Source organism: Podarcis bocagei (genome assembly GCF_964188305.1).
Source record: "Podarcis bocagei genome assembly, chromosome: 5".
Taxonomy (NCBI): Eukaryota; Metazoa; Chordata; class Lepidosauria; order Squamata; family Lacertidae; genus Podarcis; species Podarcis bocagei.
Genome location: NC_138129.1, coordinates 77,504,571 through 77,529,074, shown reverse-complemented (window position 1 = coordinate 77,529,074; position 24,504 = coordinate 77,504,571). Strand labels below are relative to the sequence as shown.

At 42.6% G+C, this 24,504-nt stretch overlaps 1 protein-coding gene across 4 annotated transcripts in view; it reads right to left on the bottom strand.

Moving 5' to 3' along the window:
• Positions 1-24,504, bottom strand: part of DPYD (dihydropyrimidine dehydrogenase) — a 537,474-nt gene that overhangs the window by 215,248 nt on the left and 297,722 nt on the right. For all 4 annotated transcript variants that reach the window (XM_081193976.1, XM_081193978.1, XM_081193977.1 and 1 more), the window contains one exon: positions 18,778-18,993. In XM_081193976.1, coding sequence (XP_081050102.1) covers positions 18,778-18,993 — 216 coding nt within the window. The remainder of the gene's footprint in view (positions 1-18,777; positions 18,994-24,504) is intronic.

Sequence of the window (24,504 nt, the reverse complement as noted above, 5' to 3'; positions counted from 1 at the left end):
TTGAACATTTTTCAGAAGCCGAATATCTGAAGTGGCTTCCGCTTGAGCGCAGGAAGCTCTTGCAGCCAATTGGAAGCTGCGCTTTGGTTGCTGAATATTTCGGAAGCCAAATAGGCTTCCGGAACGGATTATGTTTGTCAACTGAGGTTTGACTGTATAAGAAACGGAACAGATCTCTGCTTCCTTCAGGCATCCGGTCAGACAGACAGGCTCACAGACTTTCACATATTCTGGCAGCCACACTGACCGACACTACCTACCTCACACTCAACTGCATCTCTCCAGACATGCCCTGTTGAAGACACCTGTTGCTGGGGAGAATTCTTGTTGTTATGCAGATGTTTTAGGTGTGCCTCAAGGGCGTGCTTCAAGGCTCGTTTCAAGGTTATTTTGGCAATATACCAACACTCCCCACCAGGGAAGAAGAGATAAATGGAGATCCATATCAGGAAGAAGGGGCAGGTGGGGGGAGAGATTGACATTGGGATATGCTGCGCCTGAAGACCCTTCTACCTGAGGTGGTCACCTCATCTCACCACATGGGTGGGCCATCCCCAGGGCTGTCTTAGTCATATATGGCACCGGGGTGCAAAGATCCGCCTGGCGCCCCCTCCCCCAGGTTGCCCAGTACCAGGCATGCAGGAGGGCCGAGTCGGCCAGCCATCTCAGTGTCTCACTGGCTCAGTCGATCCCAAACTCGTGGCACAATCCTGCCCGCAGCAGAAGAGCCCGCTGCAGCACTCTGACTGATGGGCGGGCTCTTCCCTGGACTGAACTCTTGGGCTCTGGAGTCTCAGCCTGGCACCCCTGAGAGCCCGGCACCCAGGTGCCCCACAACCCTAGCACCTATGGGTAAGATGGCCCTGGGAGGGCCATCACTTTGGTCTACACTGACTGGCCTTCACCATCATGGGTTTCATACAGGAGTCTTCCCAAGCTCACTTGCCGATGCTGCGATTGAACCAGGCACCTTCTACACGCAAAGTATGTGTGATGGTTATAGATATGTCTAAGCATATTTTCATTATGATTGAAAGAATCACTCTGGTCTGGTCTGCAATTCTTCCACATATGCTCATTCATACCATTCCTACATTAATCTGCCACTTAAACAAATACGCGTGGAAACGTGTATTTAATTGTGCGTTTCATTTTCTGTCACATTTCAAACTCCTTTCAAAATACACGTTTTTTAAAGAAATGTAGTTTCATATGACAAAAGCTGCCTCAGAAAATTATGGAAGTACATTTTCATGCAATTTTGCTTAATGTTTCTCTCCCATAAACGATTCTGTATTTTAGAATGTTTTTAGGGAGTGGAAAGGGAGCAAGGACTAAATGAAATTGTGTGGTGGGGCGGGGGGAGATCACTAAAATATTTCTAGACTTTTGTTTATCACTGAGAAAACCTGATGGCATATTTTTAAAGATTCATTCTTAGCCCAACATTTTGTGTTTTATTCAAAATCCTATATCCGAAACCTGCTCAAATAAATATCAGCTTATCCAAATGAATGGCAATACAGAATCATGATACAGCACAGATGGATACAGTAAATGAAAAAACTTAACCCATTTTTAATAGAAAATGCTGTATTTGAAACTCGCTCAAATAAATACCAGCCTATCCAAATGATACGTAATTCATAATAGACAAATAGTCCATGAAAGGAGTTGTTCACAAAGAGAGATCACTTACAAACAGCCTGAGTAATAATGACGCAACAGAGTTGCAACCCCTCCTATTGTACAATGGAAGAGACGGCTGGAGTTGTCAAAACCTTTTCTCTGGGATATTAAACATACTTTGTGGGTAGCTACTTTTACGGATATGTGATTTGCACATTTCTCTCCCATCAACTCAAATATAGTTAGATTTGCAAGCCACAAACCTTCCTTTGCTGACAACTGGATGTGTTTGCGTTTCCACACAATATTGGTTAAATACAGGTTGTTGTAAATCTGGAATGGAGATTAATGAGGGAAATTGCTTAGAACAGCAAATATTAATCCGCTACCAGAAGCTTTGCAAAAGTGTTCTTAGAAGCCTAGAATGTTATCCTCTTGTCATTTTATTGCAGACTCACCAAATTCACTATATTGAGACATAGAATTGCTATTCTAAGATATATTGAGTTGTATTCAACTAACTTTTACACAGAGTAGGCATATTGGAATTAATAAACCTACATTAATCAAAGCCATTTATTTCAATGGGCCTACTCGGAGGAACTGTTACTTTAATACAACCTTTTATTTATCTTCCTCCCATTCTAATTTGGACTTATTCTACAGCTAACTTTGAACCTGTTCTGGTCAATTTCATTTCTACTTAGATGGGTCAGCATAGTTGGCTTGTAGTGTACGCGTGAGGGTGGGGGAGAACCGGAATCCAATAATGATGGCATAAATATATCAGTTAAAGCAACATATATTTATTTTTGTTGCAGTCCTGAACTTAGATGACAAGAGATGCTTCCTACCTTTGCTTTAAAAAGTATATGCTCAATAAAATTGTATCGTAAATGAATTTATGCGATCTCTCAAAGCTTTATTGGATTGCTGTAACCCTTTTTTACAATTAAGTTTCCCATTTTGCATTTAATAGATATGTATAGTTAGTTAGGAAAAATACGGGCAAATGCCATAAGATTAGGTAATAAAACTTCACAGAACTTCAGTAAAGTCCAACCACTAATTATAGCAGCAGGAAAGCCTAAAAACAGTGCGAACGATCTCTCACCTCTCTTTCTCTATATCACACACACATTGTAGAGAAATATTCTGCTTCAGCCTGTTCTCTGTTACGTGGGAAACCTTTGGGTTAAAGGATCTAAATGTCACCCACCCACCCCAGTCTTGTGGATACCAGTGGTGGTCAAGTTTGACAAGGAAGACCTGAACTCAACCATGAATGTATGTTGTATATGGAATCCAACTTTCTCTCCCTCCCTCATTCTAGCTAGCTTGACTCATAGGGTTGTTGCGAGGATAAAATAAAGTGTCGGAGTGGGAGATATAACCACGTCAACCCCGAGTTCGTCGGAAGAAGAGTAGGATACAAATGTAACAGGGAGCAGCAACCGTTTATAAGGGCACTTGAAAATACTGAAATAGCAACTGCTTCAAACGTATGGACAAATATGCAATAAACATAGCTCCGTTTCGAATGCTGAATTCCTCTTTCAAAAGCAGTAAATGCAGAAGGCTGAAATCCTCAAACCCTTCTCCCTGGCAGAGTCCAAAATTACGTGGATGCAAGCACTCAAGAATAGATGGTCTGAAACTCATTGATACACAGTGTGAAGAATTTGCAAAACAAGATAGAATTAATCAGCATTATAAAACAAAAACAAACAAAAACCCAGGGGCAGTTTTATTCAACAACATTAAGCTTTTGTAGGGTGGGCAGGTGAGACACCACCTCCTATGTTACCCCTCATTGCAATTCTCTCAGTTTATATCCACCTCTCAAATTGAGGGGGGAAGTGGAGCATTTATTTGTAAAACAATAAATAATTCAAGTCACAGGGCGAAAAGCTCAGTGTGCTAAGAAATCTTGCAAAATGCTTGCTGTTTCCTTTCCCCACTCTCTGCCTAGGATCAGTGTTAATAAAAAATAGTCTTTGATGTTATTTATTGGAAAGGCAAACAGTTGTCGTCATCGTTGTCTTTTTTTTTTATTTGACATTAACAATCTGATCATTTGTCTCTCCAAAGAAAGCCTACGTAGCTTTCATATGGTCTACACAATAAAGCATCAAATATTTCTGTTTACTGAGATATCAGCTGGCATTTCACTGCAAGTCAATGGTGCGTCTTGGCTGCAGCACACTACACACTTCAATCTGGCATCTACAAATGTCAAGAGTATATATGGAAATCAAAAGCAGGTTCTAAATTCTGTCTTCCTTTTTTTTTTTAAGGGAAACAAAGTTCACCTAAATATATTTCATGCAAGCAAATAAAAATAAAAAAGTTAAAATAAAAATATCATTGCAATATTCGGCTGTCAGTCTAGAAGAATAACAAGGGAAACACTGTCAGTAGGACAGGATAATAAAATTTCAAGCAGATGTTCATGCTAAGTCTCTAATTCTCATGCAACTCCCTTGGCAAGCATATACTTATTTTATCACATGCAAGCGAAGCAAATTGCACTTCATCATCACAACTGAATTGTGAAATATTAATATTTCATATTCCAACAAAACTCCCATAGAACAAACTTTGTTATGTTAAAAGCACCAAGAGTTCTGCATTTTAATATCATTTAAAGTCATTTTCGGAGGGGGGGGCAGGCAGACTTGCAACCCGAAATTGTAACTAGGATATTGCAAATTACTGGGCTGTGATATCAGAGAAAGAAAATATGTTTTTTATGCTGTGAGTTCAATTCAACAAAAAATACTGACATAAGTGAGGACAATGCAAGTCATTGTGCTTCAGTGCAGGCACTTATAATTATGAGGAGAGGCATGGGCCTCCCATATCCGTCCCTATGGAAACACCACCGGTTGCAGTATGAATTAGAATGTCTAATGTTATGGAGGAATGCCATTTCATTGCACAATTAGTAAATTCATACAGGCAACGGCTCTAATTGGCAAGCAACGTCTGCAGTTACCACTATGCCATCTTCCTCGTTACAAGTTGCTGTGAATCATGTTCAGTGTGTGCACACATTCACACTGTAATAGCTTGATTTTTTTTCTTCCAAATTGTTGCATCTTTCTTCAGATTTAATCTGACTCTAATCAGAAATCTCTTTTTGAAACCATTGGTAAATATTGTAGCAGGCAGAGGTGATGTTCAGGTGCAACACTAAACCATGGTTTAGGTTTAAACCCCCCTCCACCAAAAAAACCCAAGTTTCAGTCAGTCCCAGGCACACACACTCCCTCCTCATTTCTCCTCCAGCTCTGCCAGGAATATATTTGAAGAGTCCACCTCTAATTAACCACAGTTTTGTGTGTTGTATGAGCCATAAACTGTGGCTAATTTTATACTATAACTACAAATTACAACTAATAGGCAGCCTAGCATTACACTTGTAATTTTAATATTGCTCAACAAAAAGCATGAGAGGCCTGGATTGGGACCACAGCATGCCGGAAAACTCACACATACACAGCTGTTACCAATAAGTGTCTGTTTTTAACTCTATGTATGCCAGTGATGGCGAAACTTGGCCTTCCCTCCAGCTGCTTTGGGATTACAAATCCCATCATCCCTAGCCAACAGGACGGGTGGTCAGGGATGATGGGAATCGTAGTCCCAAAACAGCTGGAGGGCCAAGTCTGGCCATCACTGATTTATGCTAATGGAAGCATTTTTGCTATCGCTAACTGTTGCCCAGGGGTGGGGCGAGGCGGGACGGGGAAAGGATTGAGTGTTCCCTTGTACAGTAGTCCCAGATCACTGCTTCACTTACTTTGGGGTAAGGAAAAACACAAAGGTGCTGTAGGCTGCACACTAAACCAAATGTGTAATTGGACATTTGACTGGTAAACCGAAATATGGACAAAGGTCCGTATAGTTAAAGCTATGGTTTTCCCAGTAGCGATGTATGGAAGTGAGAGCTGGATCATAAAGAAGGCTGATCGCCGAAGAATTAATGCTTTTGAATTATGGTGCTGGAGGAGACTCTTGAGAGTCCCATGGACTGCAAGAAGATCAAACGTATCCATTCTGAAGGAAATCAGCCCCGAGTGCTCACTGGAAGGACAGATCGTGAAACAGAGGCTCCAATACTCTGGCCACCTCATGAGAAGAGAAAACTCCCTGGAAAAGACCCTGATGTTGGGAAAGATGGAGGGCGCAAGGAGAAGGGGACGACAGAGGACAAGATGGTTGAATAGTGTTCTCGAAGCTACCAACATGAGTTTGACTAAACTGCGGGAGGCAGTGGAAGACAGAAGTGCCTGGTGTGCTCTGGTCCATGGGGTCATGAAGAGTCAGACACGACTAAATGACTAAATAACAACAACAACAAACTGAAATAAGGCAACTTCAGAAGCTACAGTTTAATGCTGCCTTGTTTCAACAATTCATTACGAGCATTAAACAGTCTGTTTAGATTGAGACAACACAAAAAACTGTAGTCATAGAATTACAGATTTGGAAGTGACCCCAAGGGCCATTTAGTCTAACTCCCTGCAAGACAGGATTCTCAACTATAAAGCATCCATGACAGATGACCATCCAACATCTGCTTAAAAACCTCCAAGGTTTGGGTCCTACCCTCCAGAGCAGGAGAAAATAAGCTTGCTCCTTCTTCCATGGGACTGTCCTTGGTATATTTGCAGGAGGCTCAGAGTCTCCTCTTTTCTGGGCTAAACATGCCGAGACTATGAAATGTAAGTGAAAACTTCTGAACTGCTCCTTCGTGCCACACAGAAGAAGGGTTGGGATTCTGCAAGATACACCCACACCATATATTTAAAGCATGCAACTTCCCTCAGAGAATCCTGGGATCTGTAGTTTGTTAAAGGTGTTTGGAATGGTAGTTCTATGGAGGGGTGAACTACAGGTCTCGGGGTTTTTTGGAGTAAGTCAAAATTCTTAAAGGGATATGAATGTGCTTTAAATGCATGGTGTAGATGTGAAGCAAGACCTCCTGAGAAACACTTCCTTGTAACACTAAACTATGGTTTAGCATTAATCAGCCACTTAAAAAAAAAAATACTAGAGATTTCAGATGAAGTGGCTCCACATGTTTATTTCTGCTGGTGAGCCTTAATAAAGGCAACAGCTTCCATGTTATTGAAAGCGACAGCATCACAAATCAATGCATGTCACCAGCAGAGTAAAGACAGATGTCTCTGATTAATCAGAATTACATTTTTAACAACCAAGGAAACAGCTAAAATCAAAGCAAATATTTCAGCCATGCCTGCTGTGTTTTATTCTTGCTCCTCTATGCCAACTGTACACAGTGAGGCAGCTACAACTCTAAATCTAGAATTTTTAAAATCTATAAAAGTTCTCCTACACACACTTTTTATTAACTTTAGCAGACAAATAGAGTTTTGAAAAAGACAAGTGAAAAAATTGAAATATAAATTTCGGTCAAGACTCATATGTCTGCGATGTAGATTCCAATAAGAAATAAAACAAAACCATTTATCAGCGACATTGATTATCTGTTGAGGTCTGGTTCTCCTACGAATTGCATCAGTTATTTTGTCTCTTTCTGCCACATCAAGACATTTTAATAAACATTCCTAGACTGAAGTTCTCCACCCCCTCGCGAAATCGAGCCTAAACACATTTAACAGAAATCAATGAATGCATTATCAGAGATCTTAAAATGTTAGGTTTGCACCCCCCCAATTATGCTGAATGATATAATCAAAGTATTTCAACCCAACTTATAATGTGCCATTTACAAAACTTCATCTAATATTTGTCCCCAATCATTCCATGCGGTTTGGCATCCTCATTTACAGAAGGGGAGCATGGAGAGTCACATATTTCCAGCATTAAAAACCTGACAATAGGAAACATCTGATACAAGCCTAGTAAAGGTAAAGGGACCCCTGACCATTAGGTCTAGTCATGACCGACTCTGGGGTTGCGGCACTCATCTCGCTTTATTGGCCGATGGAGCCGGCATACAGCTTCCAGGTCATGTGGCCAGCATGACTAAGCCGCTTCTGGCGAACCAGAGCAGCACACGGAAACGCCGTTTACCTTCCCGCTGGAGTGGTACCTATTTATCCAATTGTACTTTGATGTGCTTTCGAACTGGTAGGTTGGCAGGAGCAGGGACAAAGCAACGGGGGCTCACCCCATTGCAGGGATTCGAACCGCTGACCTTCTGATCGGCAAGTCCTAGGCTCTGTGGTTTAACCCACAGCGCCACCTGCATCCCTTCTGATTAAGCCTACCTGGCATTAAATACCAGGGGAGGTCAAATGTTGTCTTGTATGTCATGCAACCAAAGTCTTAGGTCCCACCTTCCCTATAACTTTAAAACAGTGTTATACCATTTGAAATAGCCATAGCTTCCCCAGAAGAATTATGGAAACAGTCATTTGTTAAAGCTGCTGAGTTGTTAGGAGACCCAAGTGCTCGCTGTGGTAAAATATGAGGTGCTGGTACTCTTAGTGATAAGGGTGTTATGGGTGCTAGCACAAAATGGCTGCTACAGGAAGCAAAATAAAAAAATAAAAAGGTGAAGGCATTCTGCATCAGCAGTAACTTCCACAAAAAAGCCCTGGAGACCCCTATTCCCTTCATATAGCTACAATTTTCAGAGCTCCTTAGGAACAGGGGTCGATTGTTAAACCACTCTGAAAATTGTAGCTATATGAAAGGAATAGGTGTCTCCTAGCAACACTCAACCCCCTTAAACTACCATTCCCAGGATTCTTTGGCCATAACTGTTTAAACTGTTAAAACACGGTTTTGCATTTATAGTGGAGATGGGGCCTTGCACATACAACCTTCTGGAGTTGCAAACCTTGTTCCATTTTTGCTCTGAAATTGTAATTGCAACTCTGTCCTTGGTGGACAGTGGAGAAATCTGCAGTCCTCATGGAAAGGAAGTAAGAAAAGCAGGGCCAGACAAGGGGCAGCCAATTGCCAGCAGTCCATAGAGTGAAGTAGGATGAACAGTGCTGGGAGCAGCCACTGCAATCTAATAAGAACTTGTATTTGGAAAAGGCGATTATGCTGTCCCCAGGGCAACACTATTTGCAACTTGCAATGGGTAGAAACAGTCCTAATGCAATAGTTTTTAATTATTTTATGCAAGCTACTTTGGGGGTCCTTTCCAGAAGGAAAAACAGCATGAAATCAGATAGAGGCAGGAAGAGAAATAACCTATAGTGAATTAAGACAACTAATTGATAATCTCGTTCCTGTGTTTTCTACCCAAACTATCAGAAGCTTTCTAAGGTTTCAGGTAGAAGTCTTTAATAGGTATCTCAGACCTATCTGCACTATACATTTAAAGCAGCATAGTACCACTTCAAACTGGGAGCTACAGTTTATTAAGGGTGCTCAGAGTTCTTAAAAGACCCCAATCCCTCTTATGGGGCTACAATTCCCAAAGTTCCCTGGGAAGAAGGATTGTTAAACCACTCTGAGAACTGCCACACTGTGAGGGGAACAGGACTCTCCTAAGAACTCTCAGTTCCCTAAAACTACATTTCCCAGGATTCCTTGGGGAGGAGACATGGCTACTTAAAGTGGCATGTATAGTGCAGACGAGGGCTTACTGGATATTGTTTTAACTTGAGAGGCCAAGGGCTGAAACTGGGAGCTTCTTAAGACTACACCTTAAAGACTAACAAATTCAGTATGGCATAAGCTTTCATGGACCAGAGCCCACTTCAGCAGTTGTAGGAAATGTAACCCTAAATTGGAAGGCGTATATACATACACGATGCGATGTTTGTTGTCCTGAACCCTCGCCCTACCTGGCGGAAAGTCCCACTGGCCTATACAGTAAGACAAGTCCAAAGCTCAGCAGTCAGGAAACACAATCTAGGGTCAATCCACACAAGCCAAGTCCAGAGTCCAAAGTCCAATGGTCAGAAAATGCAGTCCAGTGTCAATCCATGTAAACCAAGTCCAAAATCCAACAGTCAAGAAACAAAGATCAGAGTCAAATCCAAAGCACAGTCCCATAGACTTCCTGGAGCACCCAAGACAAGATCCATCAGCATGGGCAGTTGAGCAGACACAGCACCACAGCTCTGCTCCCATTTTTTTCCTCTTGAGTCTTGATTGTAGCACCTGGGCTTGATGAGGCAGGTGGCCCTCACCTGTCCTGAGCCTAATACAGCTGAGGAATCACACACCTCCTCCCAGAGCTAATGAGTCCCACCTGGCCAGGTAGTAAACTGGGCTGTGGGGCCTTGCTTGCCTCAGCCTCTCTGACCCTACCTCCTCTTGCTCCCTATGCCTCAGAACCTGCCTTGATCAAGGAGACAGGAGCCCCTCTGACTCTGGTGATGGATCCTACTCTTCTGGTCCATGTAAACTGACCCCCATCCCCTCGCCGTCCTCTGTCATCCCGTGTGTACTTTCCACAACCCCAACCTCTCTTTCCCCACCATTGGTTTGCCCCGGTGGGTCCTAGTTGTGACTGCACCCCTCGCCAGGATCTTCTTCCTCCTCCCTGTTGTCCTGCCAGTTCATGACATGTGTGCGTGGTGGTAAGAGGAGTGAGGTCAAAGGAACAGAAAAGGCAATATGCAATTCAGGGAAAAAATCCTCAGGTTGCAAACACATGCGAATGACAACAAGCACTCAGTTTTAGATAACTAGCTAACATTGAATCTCTCTCATGCCAACTTTTTTTTAAAAAAATCACACACATCAAGAATATACACACTTCCAGGAAGCTTATATTCATTCTTAGATGTTAATTTAATAGGAATTCCATTTCAACTGGTGGTGCACGCAGTACTGAAATATTAACCACAGTCTGCAATGTATCCTTTTTCCAGTTCCAATTAAATATGGACTAAAGGGATTTTACGTTTTTTTCCCAGGCAATTCCACAGACATGGAACTAAATGAAGTGGTTTTGTAGGACAAACTGTATTAAATTGGTACAGCCAAGGTCTACTCTATTTTATCTAATCTCCCAATCTCTTCTCCCTTTAATATGCAACATGGTATCATTGCATGGCCATTAAAAAAGTATTTCAGACATATGAATGCTGACTATTAATTCTATGGCAAGGAAATAAAGGTGGAGATGGGTTTCTGGGTCTAAGCCAGGTGGAAAACACATATACACTGCAGTTTCCTTCCCCCTTCATCTCAAATGACAACCTCACGTAAACATCAAGTACCCCTTTGTTAGATCTGCCAGTCATCTTCATGGATTTTGGACTCGGCTATACTGGTAAAGAAAAAGTGATTTTTATGTGTTGTATGTAAGGGATGCGAGTGGCGCTGTAGGTTAAACCACAGAGCTAGGACTTGCCGATCAGAAGGTCAGCGGTTCAGATCCCCACGACGGGGTAAGCTCCCATTGCTTGGTCCCTGCTCCTGCCAACTTAGCAGTTCGAAAGCACATCAAAGTGCAAGTAGATAAATAGGTACTGCTCCGGAGGGAAGGTAAACGGCGTTTCCATATGCTGCTCTGGTTTCACCAGAAGCGGTTTAGTCATGCTGACCCCTTGACCTGGAAGCTGTACGCTGGCTCCCTCAGCCAATAAAGTGAGATGAGCGCCACAACCCCAGAGTCAGTCATGACTGGACCTAATGGTCAGGGGTCCCTTTACCTTTACCTTTATGTGTTGTATATGTGATATAACAGTGTGCCACCAGATGGTGATGTAGAGCCTCATTTTTCTCTGCCTGTTTTCCCTGTTTAAATTTACAATGCTTTAAATTGAAACACTTCTCCAATGTGTCTTGATCCAGCCTTGGTGTGTATGATGTGTGTGCTGTGCGAGGAATAGCATATCTGAGACTAGGGAAAGGTGAAACAATCGGTCCTGGTTTCTCATTTTTCCAGTCCCAATTTCAACGCAACACATTTCATTTCTGCTTGCCTTTTTAAAAAAATGCCCTCATGAAAATTAATCAGCATTTTAGTGTCATTTCTCTAAATATACACATTCTTGTATGCAGTTTTGTCAAATATCATTTTTTGCAAGCAAATTTGCCCAGTACAACACATTTTTGCATGCCAGTTTCACACACACACCTTTCCTGATGCATGAATTTTGTACACATTTTGCGGTTGGTGAATTGCACAGCAATATTTGCAGAAGTTGTTTCGGTTTGCTTATTGGTTCAGGAGTTGAAAATAAAGCTAGGTTTCCATTAAAACATGAACAAGACTGAATTCAAGACTCATGAAATATATAAAGTGTAGCAAACCATTTCCTTTCTGGGTACTACTTGGCTTTTGCTTTCAGTGTACCATTAACCGAAGAGGCAATGCTATATGTTTCCCCCCACTGTAGCCATTTCCATGGGTGAAAATAAGCCAGGGATACCACGATCTCAAACTCCTCCTGACCCAGGTTTTTGTGTCCCTGAGAATTAATGAGAACCAATTCAGTCCCCTGAGTTCTGTTATTGTGACTGTATACTGTGGAGGAATGCAAATACCCTTCATTATAACAGTAAGTGTAGGTGTGGAGTTTGGGGGGGGGGGAGACAACGCCCAGGGAAGACTTTTCTCCACAACACAAATAGCAGGTTTCGGTTTCTGTGTGTACAACACAGGGTAACAGAAGGACCTTGTTTAATCTACGTCCTATATTTCAGAACCATCACATGGAAATGCATTAGCTAATTTTTACTTGTTGTACAGAAACACGCCTTCTAAGTCCCGTTAATGTGATTTTCTGCAGCTTACCAATAAGAAAGTCTTGGGGAAGGAGGGGAAAAGCAAATGTGTAATAGAACCGTCCGTGAGTGGCAGGGCTGAGTCTACGTGACACGAGGCAAAGAGGTGTCAGCAGAAGCCATGGAGACAATGATGGGGAGACTGGAGAAAACCAGAGCTGGATTTGGGGCACATGATGGTTCACAAGTACAGTCGGTAGGTCAGTGGCTTTGCAAATGTGCTGTAAAGCAGGAGACACAGTAACAGCGGCGGCTATTACAGCACCTTAATTAAAGGAAGTGGCTGCTTCAGTGATCCAGAATTAATTTTGGCTAGACAACAATTATAACACAGCCTTCTGGGTGACTCCATCCTTGGTTAGACACATATGCAGCTCTGACCTGTAGACACAGACTTTGACCTGACTGAGCATTGAAAGAAAGCGAAAAAGCAACCCTATGTTTTGAAGGTGAAGGGAACAGAAGGAAAGTGCATTTTGATTTCAAAGGGCACCACCTTATCTCCTCCTCCTACAACTCAACCCTCTCTAGAAACATGATTGCTTTTAGGCTACCAGAGAAGGACAGACAAGAGACAACCAAAAACGAAAGCAGAACTGTGTTGTGGATGAGTTTGGTAGCGCCTGTTAGAAGGGAACAATTTGACATAGGAATGGAGCAGAAATTCAGTTTCATTAACATCTGAATGTGACTCTCCTTAATTTGTGCTTCTCAAAACTATATGAAACAGTATGAGAACCAACAATGGATATATTGTACAAAATTGCATGCAAACATGAGTATATTGGGAGGAATGAATGTTAAAATGGATTCTTAAGATGGTTTTTAATGAGAGTGTTTTTAAAAGAAAATTGTACGTTTCTCAGAGTTCAATGGCACAGCAAGTCCAAGGAATGACCCTATGACTGCGAACTACTGACAACAGTGTGTTCACCTTTCAATCACAGCCTTTCATAGAAAAAACTACAATACCAGAGCCATTTGTTTGTGAAGGTTCAATTCACATTCCACTTGCATGGAATAAAGAGAGAGAAGTCAATTACAGATCACTCAAATTATGCCACAAATTTGAAATTAAATCTCTGAAATTTGAAAATCTCAAAAGACAAAATGGGAGGGGGGAACCTCATACTTTTCAGACATTCAATATAGATGTCAAAATCTACTGTTTTTAATTTCCAGCTTGCAGCTGAGCTGGTCACTCAGATGACATGTGGGTAACAGTTTTAAAAGTATGCACAATCAAAATATCTCTCATTCAAAACAATCTAAGTGGCTTCCAGACAAGTGGAGGATGTTTTATATATAGATGATAGATAGATAGATAGATAGATAGATAGATAGTTTGGAGTGATATATATATATATATATATATATATATATATGCAGGTTTTGTTGTCTTCGGGTGTCTTCCCGTGTAAGAGTTGGGGTGTCTAGGCGACGTTTCGACGAGGTCTCACTCGTCATCTTCAGGCTGGTGCTTTCGGCTTCTTGTTACTGGAACAGAGCAGGACCTCTCTGCCCAGAACGTTGGAGGCTATACACCACACCCCCTCAACAGTATTTATAGGAACTCAAACACTGAGATCCTGCTCTGTTCCAGTAACAAGAAGCCGAAAGCACCAGCCTGAAGATGACGAGTGAGACCTCGTCGAAACGTCGCCTAGACACCCCAACTCTTACACGGGAAGACACCCGAAGACACCAAAACCTACATTCCTGTACCCGTGAAAATCTACGAAAGCATATATATATATATATATATTTGCTTTCGTAGATTTTCACGGGTACAGGAATGCAGGTTTTGGTGTCTTCGGGTGTCTTCCCGTGTAAGAGTTGGGGTGTCTAGGCGACGTTTCGACGAGGTCTCACTCGTCATCTTCAGGCTGGTGCTTTCGGCTTCTTGTTACTGGAACAGAGCAGGATCTCAGTGTTTGAGTTCCTATAAATACTGTTGAGGGGGTGTGGTGTATAGCCTCCAACGTTCTGGGCAGAGAGGAAGTTCCCAGGTTAGTGTGTCTTTTCTTCTTTTGTTCATTAATTACTTGAGGGATATCTTGAGTGATTTCTTGAGTGATATTCTGAGTACCACTTAGGAGGGTCATTAGGTGTGGATTAGTTGCTAAAGCTTTCGTGTCTTGACCTCTTGACCTTGTGAAGAGTTTTTTCTGAGAAGATGGCTGTACTGCACTTAGTTGTGCTCTGGCTTGGCTTCGTGTATAGGGGCGAGCTGTGGTTTTGTGCCCTGTGCCAGCCAGATCTGTGTAGGGATTGCAGGGGGGTGCAGCATCCGGAGGTGCCACTATGGTTTGGCTACTGGATGGTGTCTGTAATTTATCTGTGGAGAGGGTCTGGGTTTGGGTCTGGTGTGGTTGATTGGAGATGGCGTTCTGTGTGCCTCTGGTTCTGGTGTCGGTTTTTGTGGGGAGGGCTATTTTCCAGATGTCTGGCAGGCGGGACGTATCGTCACGCTTGTTCATGTTGTGAGGGTGTTTCTCTATCTCGATGGCTTCCATGATTATTCTCTTGTGGTGGTGTTCCATGTTAAAGAGCAATTTGGAATCTGAAAAATTAATTTCGTGTCCTGTTTCTTTCATGTGTTGGTAAAGAGAGGAAGTTTTTTCTTCTTTTTTGACGGCATTCTTGTGTTCTGCGATACGTGCATTTATTCGTCTGTTTGTTTGTCCAATGTACGTGGCTGGGCAGACTTTGCAGGGTATTTCATAGACCCCTTGGTTTTCTAACTGGATTTTATCTTTGGGGTTTCTGAGGATATTGGCTATTTTTTGGTTGGTGCAAAAGGCTGTTTTGATATTGTGTTTATGGAGGATTTTGCTAATTTTATCTGTAGTGCCCTTGATATAAGGAAGGAGGGCCATGCCATTGTTTTCTTCTGTGTCTTGCTTTTTGGGGGGTGTTTCTTTTTGGATTAGCTTCGTAACCCTGTTTTGCTGGTATCCGTTGGCGATTAACACATTTGAAAGATTCTGTAACTCAGTTGTCAAGTGGTCTTTGTCAGCCAGGCGTTTGGTTCTGGAGATGAGAGTCTTGGCTACGGAGTTTATTTGTGCAGGGTGGTGGTGTGATTGTGCATGTAAGTAGCGGTTGGTGTGTGTTTTTTTCCGGTAGATAGTGTGTCCTAGGGAGCCATCAGGTTTTTTGTAGATTAGGACGTCAAGGAAGGGAAGTTGGTTGTTGGCTTCTATTTCCATAGTGAATTGTATTTTGGGGTGTAGGCTGTTGAGATGTGTGAGGAAGCTATCTAGTTTTTTCTTCCCGTGTGGCCAAATTACAAAGGTGTCGTCAACATACCTGAGCCAAAGTTTGGGTTTGTGTTCTGACTTGTCTAAAGCATTGGTTTCAAAGTGTTCCATGTACAGATTTGCGATGACCGGTGAGAGGGGTGATCCCATAGGTGCTCCTTCTATCTGTTTGTATCTTTGTCCATTGTGGATGAAGTACGTGTTGGTTAGGCAGTGGTTGGTCAGGTCCAGGATGTATTCGGGGGGATTGTATTTGTTTTGAATGGCTGTCAAGGCTTCATTAATGGGCACTTGTGTGAAGAGAGATACAACATCGAAGCTCACAAGTAGGTCGTCGGGATGTAGGTTTTGCTTCTTTATTGTTTCTATGAACTGGAAGGAGTTTGTAACGTGTGAAGCGATAGATTCTGCATAGGGCTGAAGTTGCTTAGCGAGAAATTTAGCGAGATTTTGTAGAGGTGAGCCTATGGAGCTGACTATTGGTCTGAGTGGTGTTCCTTCTTTGTGTATCTTGGGGAGACCGTAGAGTTTGGGGCATCTGGATGATTTTTCTCTGGGGATGATTCTTAGCTGGATTTCTTCACTGATAGGAGAGGCTTTTATTTTGGATTTGGTGGTTTTTTCCAGATAGGTGGTGGGATCTGTTTTTATAGGTTGGTAGGTAGGGTCTTGGAGTAGATTTGATAGTTTTGCTTGGTAGTCCGATGTGTTCATCACAACAGTGGCATTACCTTTTGTCTGCTGGGAGAATGATTATGTTGTTGTCTTTCCTCAGGTTGGTGAGTGCTTTCTGTTCTTCTTTGTGTAAATTGCTTCTGGGTGGTTTGCTGGAGCAGAGGATGTTGGTGACTTCAAGTCTGATTTTATTGGCTTCATCTGGGTTGTGAGCTTCGATGTTGTATCTCTCTTCACCCCTCTCACCGGTCATCGCAAATCTGTACATGGAACACTTTGAAACCAATGCTTTAGACAAGTCAGAACACAAACCCAAACTTTGGCTCAGGTATGTTGACGACACCTTTGTAATTTGGCCACACGGGAAGAAAAAACTAGATAGCTTCCTCACACATCTCAACAGCCTACACCCCAAAATACAATTCACTATGGAAATAGAAGCCAACAACCAACTTCCCTTCCTTGACGTCCTAATCTACAAAAAACCTGATGGCTCCCTAGGACACACTATCTACCGGAAAAAAACACACACCAACCGCTACTTACATGCACAATCACACCACCACCCTGCACAAATAAACTCCGTAGCCAAGACTCTCATCTCCAGAACCAAACGCCTGGCTGACAAAGACCACTTGACAACTGAGTTACAGAATCTTTCAAATGTGTTAATCGCCAACGGATACCAGCAAAACAGGGTTACGAAGCTAATCCAAAAAGAAACACCCCCCAAAAAGCAAGACACAGAAGAAAACAATGGCATGGCCCTCCTTCCTTATATCAAGGGCACTACAGATAAAATTAGCAAAATCCTCCATAAACACAATATCAAAACAGCCTTTTGCACCAACCAAAAAATAGCCAATATCCTCAGAAACCCCAAAGATAAAATCCAGTTAGAAAACCAAGGGGTCTATGAAATACCCTGCAAAGTCTGCCCAGCCACGTACATTGGACAAACAAACAGACGAATAAATGCACGTATCGCAGAACACAAGAATGCCGTCAAAAAAGAAGAAAAAACTTCCTCTCTTTACCAACACATGAAAGAAACAGGACACGAAATTAATTTTTCAGATTCCAAATTGCTCTTTAACATGGAACACCACCACAAGAGAATAATCATGGAAGCCATCGAGATAGAGAAACACCCTCACAACATGAACAAGCGTGACGATACGTCCCGCCTGCCAGACATTTGGAAAATAGCCCTCCCCACAAAAACCGACACCAGAACCAGAGGCACACAGAACGCCATCTCCAATCAACCACACCAGACCCAAACCCAGACCCTCTCCACAGATAAATTACAGACACCATCCAGTAGCCAAACCATAGTGGCACCTCCGGATGCTGCACCCCCCTGCAATCCCTACACAGATCTGGCTGGCACAGGGCACAAAACCACAGCTCGCCCCTATACACGAAGCCAAGCCAGAGCACAACTAAGTGCAGTACAGCCATCTTCTCAGAAAAAACTCTTCACAAGGTCAAGAGGTCAAGACACGAAAGCTTTAGCAACTAATCCACACCTAATGACCCTCCTAAGTGGTACTCAGAATATCACTCAAGAAATCACTCAAGATATCCCTCAAGTAATTAATGAACAAAAGAAGAAAAGACACACTAACCTGGGAACTTCCTCTCTGCCCAGAACGTTGGAGGCTATACACCACACCCCCTCAACAGTATTTATAGGAACTCAAACACTGAGATCCTGCTCTGTTCCAGTAACAAGAAGCCGAAAGCACCAGCCTGAAGATGACGAGTGAGACCTCGTCGAAACGTCGCCTAGACACCCCAACTCTTACACGGGAAGACACCCGAAGACACCAAAACCTGCATATATATATATATATATATATATATATATATATATATATATATATATATATATATATAAATATATAGTTTGGAGTGAAAATATAGCTTAGTCCAACAACCCCCTACTTGCTTAATTTGGCCACCAGAGGCCAGTCCATTCAAAAATATATATGGATAACTTTCCTTCTATACTATACCGAATGGTATAGTAGAACTACTATTTAGAAATATGGAATAATGAACTCCTCAGTGTTCTTGGCACCTGAACCTATCATATAAATTGCATCCCTGGGGCTGCTTTTGGGGATTCTAATGCGACACAAAGAAACATACCATTTCTGGAATATTTGTACATGCAAGTCCCACCATGCACTCCTAGGACATTGTTCGTTAGACAAGCGTTCGCATAATGAGCTGATGATTTCCATTATTTCCTATGGGAACCTTTCTCATCCATGCTTTTGCCTGCCATGCTTTCTGCCTGAAACTGCTGCAGCCAATCAGCAAAAGCCAAACAAAGGAAAAACTGTCCAATCTCTCCTGTTCTCTGATTTGTTTGATATCACTCCCTCTCCCCATGGTTTCTGTTGGAGACGGCGGCCACCGACCAGCAACACACAAATGACACACGGAGTCGCAAAATTATTTCAAACGTGGTTAGGGTGGATTGGGAACCAGCTTTCATTACCTTGTCCAGAGAAAAGGTTTTGGTCAGTGCAAATCCCCATCCGGCTTCGAAAGCTCTGCGAATCATTGGCGAACTTGTGGTGGGAGTCGCACTGGCGAGGCCAAAGGGGTTTGGGAACTGGAGTCCAGCAACTTCTATGCTGATGTCTACTGAATCCACAGGCGTGTAGAAAAGAGGAAGCTGGGGTACAGTAGGAACAGCAATACCGTATAAAGACTGTGGAAAGAAAACAATGACAGCACAGAAGTTGGCTTATTCATCATCATCGTCATCACCACCACCACCACCACCATCACCATCATTTATTATTTATATCATGCCCATCTGGCTGGGTTTCCCCAACCACTCTGGGAGGCTCCCAACAGAACATTAAAAACAAAATAAAAGCTCCCCTAAACTTCCCTAAACAGGGCTGCCTTAGGATGTCTTCTAAAAGTCAGATAGTTGTTTATTTCCTTGACATCTGATGGGAGGGTGTTCCACAGGGCGGGCGCCACTACCAAGAAGGCCCTCTGCCTGGTTCCCTGTAACCTCATATTTCGCAGTGAGGGAACTGCCAGGAGGCCCTCGGAGCTGGACCTCAGTGTCCAGGAAGAACGATGGGGAGATGCTCCTTCAGGTATACCGGGCCGAGGCCGTTTAGGGCTTTAAAGGTCAGCACCAACACTTTGAATTGTGCTCGGAAACGTACTGGGAGCCAATGTTATTTCACCTCCATTTCACCACCCCATCTTCCGAGAAACTAAAGTTAATGCAATGTGGGGGTGCTCTTACATTAGTCTCAGAGTAACCCTATGAGAGAGAGTTGTCTAGCTGAGAGTAGTGAAAGATAAAACTGTCAATTTTCACTCATATACATATTTTTGCAACACAGTTTTGCTTAATATATACATACTATGTTCTTTAATATAACACACTTCCGTATGTTATTTCTTTACACATATATACGATTTTATGAACAATTTATGCCAGCATAAGCATTTTTGTACATGTTACTTGGCCAGAGAACTGCACTGCTACATTCAGAGGCACGCAAAATCCAAATGGTGGCTGGGCTTTACTTTGTGTATTGTTTTAGAAAGTGTGGGTTCACCTTTAAATGTGAACTGAATGGAAATTCTAGCTGAGACACAGTGCCTGCCACTTGACAACTTTCCTTAATCAGAATGAAGGGAATCACTCACATATTTATGTGTTCATAATGTCAATAAATACACTGCAGACAATCCAGTCAAGTTATGAAAACAATGAAATGTAAGATCCCAACAAGTTCGGTCACCTACCCTCCAATATTTCTCCAATGAAAATAGGGGTGTCAATAATAATAATAATAATTTATACTCCACACATCTGAATTGGTTGCCCCCAGCCACTCTGTGCGGCTTCCAACATATATAAAAAACATAATTAAAACATTAAACATTCAAAACTTATACAGGGCTGCCCTCAGATGTCTTCTAAAGGCTGTGTAGTTACTTCTCTCCTTAGTTTGGGGGTTATCTAACTTCATACCTTCCACCATTTCTCTGGTGAAAATAGGGACGTCTTACCATACCCTCTGATATTTCTCTGATAAAAATAGGGATGTCCTAAGGAAAAGTGGGACATTTGGGGATCAAATCAGAAACTGGGAGACAGCTTCTGTAAATCCGAGCCTCTCCCTGGAAAATTTGGACACTTGGAGGGTCTGTAGTCATTAACTACGATAAGAGTCCAAGCCTGAACCTGTCTGCCACTTTAAGAGGTTGGAGACACTGATTCCGTAGAACGATGGGCCTTAAGCTCACTGCTGTCCTCCTCATCTATTCCTGATTGATGAAGAAGCTGATTTGTTAACAAGCTGTGGCAAACCTCTTATATGCTCCTCACACACGAAGTGGGTGTGGGAGGGGGTGAGGAGGTATGTGAGCATGCACTGTGCAAGCGACAACAAACCATAGCTTGGCATTAAGTCTGAGCATCTCCTCAGAGTATTGTGAAATAACGATGTCAATCAACATTTGATGATCTCCTTCTACCAGTCCACAATAGAAAGTGTCCTTTCATACTGCATCATGGTGTGGTACGCTGGTTTGACATAAACTGATAGGAAGTGCCTACAGAGGGTGGTGAATACAGCACAAGATATTATGGGATGTCCCGTGAATCCACTGGACAACATTGCAGAAGAACGTTGCCTCAGGAGAGTGAGGAAAATTCTCAGGGATGATTCACAACCTGGCCGACACTTTCTTGATCTCCTGCCCTCAGGCAGAAGATATAGAAGCATGATTAGTTGCACCAACAGGGTAAAGAACAGCTTCTATCCATGGGCTGTTAGGTTGCTGAATGAAAAGATAACAACAGGGCAACTGACTTTCAGGTTTGGTGGGCGTGCGTCAGTAAACGAGGGGAATTAAGACTAAGAGAGCTGAGTAGGGGGGTGCTCGTGTAATCTCACTGTATACAAGTTGTACAAGTGACAATAACGTATTTCAATTTTTCAACAGATCTCCGAGATAGCTTGCAAACCGTGCTTTCCCCCAGACCAGTTTCTTGCCTTCCACATCAAGTAGGTAGAAAAGGCAGGCAAACAATATTTATCTAACAAAATCTGTCTGCTTCTTAACTGTAAATAAAACCTCAGACCCTCCAAGAGCTTTTGTTTTCCATGGACACTCCCAGATTTACAGAAGCTGCCCTAGTTTCTCATTTGATCCCAGAATGTCCCGCTTTTCCTTAGGATGTCCCCACTTAGGCCAATTTTTCTGCATAACATATGGAACATTAAAAAGCCAGAGCCTTCTCCTGCGGTCTGAAACGGTACAGTCCATTCTACTACTTCACAATTCTATCCTTGAGACACTGCTAACATGCCTGGGAGAGCTAGTTTAAGACAGCTAGTTCCTGCTTGCTCCCCTATCTACATCTTGCTCATTGTTCTCCCAAGGACACTACATGGTGTGATGAGTTAATGCACTCGCCTCCTACATCTCTCTAAAAATGAAACACTCCATCGGCATCCTTTTTTAAATTCATCAGTACCTTCCAGCTTTTGTAAGAAAATTCCTCTACATCTCCACACCTTACTGACCTGCTCTCCATTTCAATCTTACCCCTCCTCCCCAAAAAAATAAGACTTCTATTCTTCCTCCCTTGTATTTCCACTGCCTTCCCCTCGTCTATTATTTATTATTTAATTCTGTAATTGCATTATTTACAGTCAGTCAGAGATGCATTTTGTATGAAAGTCACTATTCAAATTAAAATTGTATCGCACTGCAGTACATTATGCCCTGGCTCTGGATTCTTCAAGAGACTCAACAGCGTTTTCTAAAGAGATGCACTTATTCACCTTACAGAAACACAATAAGGAAACTTAAGGATGTGAATTAATACCAATTTCTCTTCCCCCATCCCACCTCCCAAATAACTTGTACTCAAATTATCTCTGAAATGTTTGAATGTTGCATTGAGGCAAAGCTACATAAAAGATAAACTCCTGGCAAACCAAATGTAAAAGCTCAAATATTATTCTTTTACTGAGAAAGAAAGAAGATTTTTTAATGCAGCATTACACCAAGGAAGTGCTCTTAAAGCTATACTGAAGTGAATGGAAGCTTCTGTGAACCATCAATGAATCCGGCCCCTCTGTTATTAAGTGCCCAAGTGCCTTTCATCTTAACAGGGATAAAATACAGGCAGAAGGAACTCAGAAGAGGAGGGAAATGGAACTAGGACTTAATTTATTCACTTCCTGTTTGTGAACTCCACAAGAGATATAATGCTAAGGGAAGGAAAAGAAGGGATATTGCAAATGCAGTTCCTTATTATCACAGCTGGGACACGGGTGGCGCTGTGGTCTAAACCACTGAGCCTAGGACTTGCCGATCAGAAGGTCGGTGGTTCAAATCCCCGCGATGGGGTGAGCTCCCATTGCTCGATCCCTGCTCCTGCCAACCTAGCAGCTCGAAAGCATGGCAAAGTGCAAGTAGATAAATAGGTACCGCTTTGGCGGGAAGGTAAACGGCATTTCCACGCACTGCTCTGGTTCGCCAGAAGCGGCTTAGTCATGCTGGCCACGTGACCCGTAAGCTGTACACCGGCTCCCTCGGGCCAATAAAGCAAGATGAGTGCTATAACCCCAGAGTCGGCCACGACTGGACCTAACGGTCAGGGGTCCCTTTACCTTTATATTATCACAGCTCACCTAAATGGGGATGATGCCTACAGTGTGAACAGAAATAACTGGGATCAAGAAGAAATTAGTTCATAGACACCAGGGCCTAAGTGAGGGCACCAGAAGCTGCATAATACACAAGGAGGGAAGAGGAAAAGAGGGGAAGTGACGAAGTGTCAAGTCACAGCCAGGGAGGAGGACAAAAGGGAAGAGATAGAAACATAAGTGCTGTTTCTACATATAGAATCAAAGGTATCCTCAGGCTTCTGTTAAGAGCAAGCAATGCTGGTTATTAGGGAGGTGTATTATCTCTGCCTGTACCCTGAATAATCAGGTGAATCGGGGTATGCTGGGTCATAATCTCACACCCCCAAGTTGGATCCTGCTGATAACAAAATGTCTCAAGCTCCAGAGTCGCTCTGTTGCCTCCAGTTTTCAAAAACGTTCCACACACAACTTTTGCCTTTCTTTTCTAAGGTGGACTCTACACACATATAAAAAACCCCGCTGTGAAAATACTTTTTTAAAAAACACGTTTTGAAAAATAAACCGAATTTGGCATAGCTCACTCTCGCCATCTAGTGTCACATTTGTATACTGCACTATACAACACATTTAAAATGTTTTCTATGCAGCTGTATAGCTGAGTCCTAAGTAACAAAACCATTCCTAGTGGGGAAATGGCCAGAACTTGAGAGTAGAGGGGGTGAAAAGGGGGAAGAAATCTTTCCATTTGACAGACAGGTCTAGCTCCTCTTGATGACAGTGAATTTCTCCCCACAGCACCACCCGAGGAACAGCTTTAAATCAGTGCCAAAATGTGTATGTATTTATGGCTGGTCCCTTCTAAAGCGTTGGTCTTAGCTTTTACTGAGATGCTATACTGCACGGATGGAGAACTTACGGCCTTGCAGTTGGGAGATGGACTCCAACTCCCATCAGCCCCAGCTAGCAACATCTGGAGGGCAATTTCTTACACACATATTGTTGGTAGCAGTTTTCAGTAATAGCCTATAGCTTCTATACTGCGCTATAGAGAAATTACCCAAATTTCATTAACTAATGTGAAATTGGCAGGCTGGACGGGCCGCCATCTCGTGTATTCAAGAGCATGCCAATCTGCTTCGCCAATATATTTTTAATTTCAAGATGGAGAGGCTACAACGGTGAGAACAACGCAGAGGAATGTCCTCATGTAGATAAGAAAGGCAGTTTAGCGCTATGCTAGCCCTGAAAATAAAGCAACAACCCAGGAATGCCTTGACCTGCCTCTAAATTACAACTGTCCCCAAATAATGCCCCAAATCCAACAACTAAAATTGCATGTGGTCCCAGTACTGCCAAAGCAATGGCCAAATTATAGTAATTGCTGCCACAGCAACCAGATTTTACTGAGACCGCACACCCAAATAAATGCCTCGTGGCTACCCATTCATCTAGCAGCTGGAAAGATGACACTTGACATTTGGAAACTTTCCTGTGAAGATTGCTGCAAGGCTTTTCCCATTAGCTTCATGGTGAGATAGTAAGGTCGAATAAGCTCCCTCAAAACCTGCAAAGGGTAACAG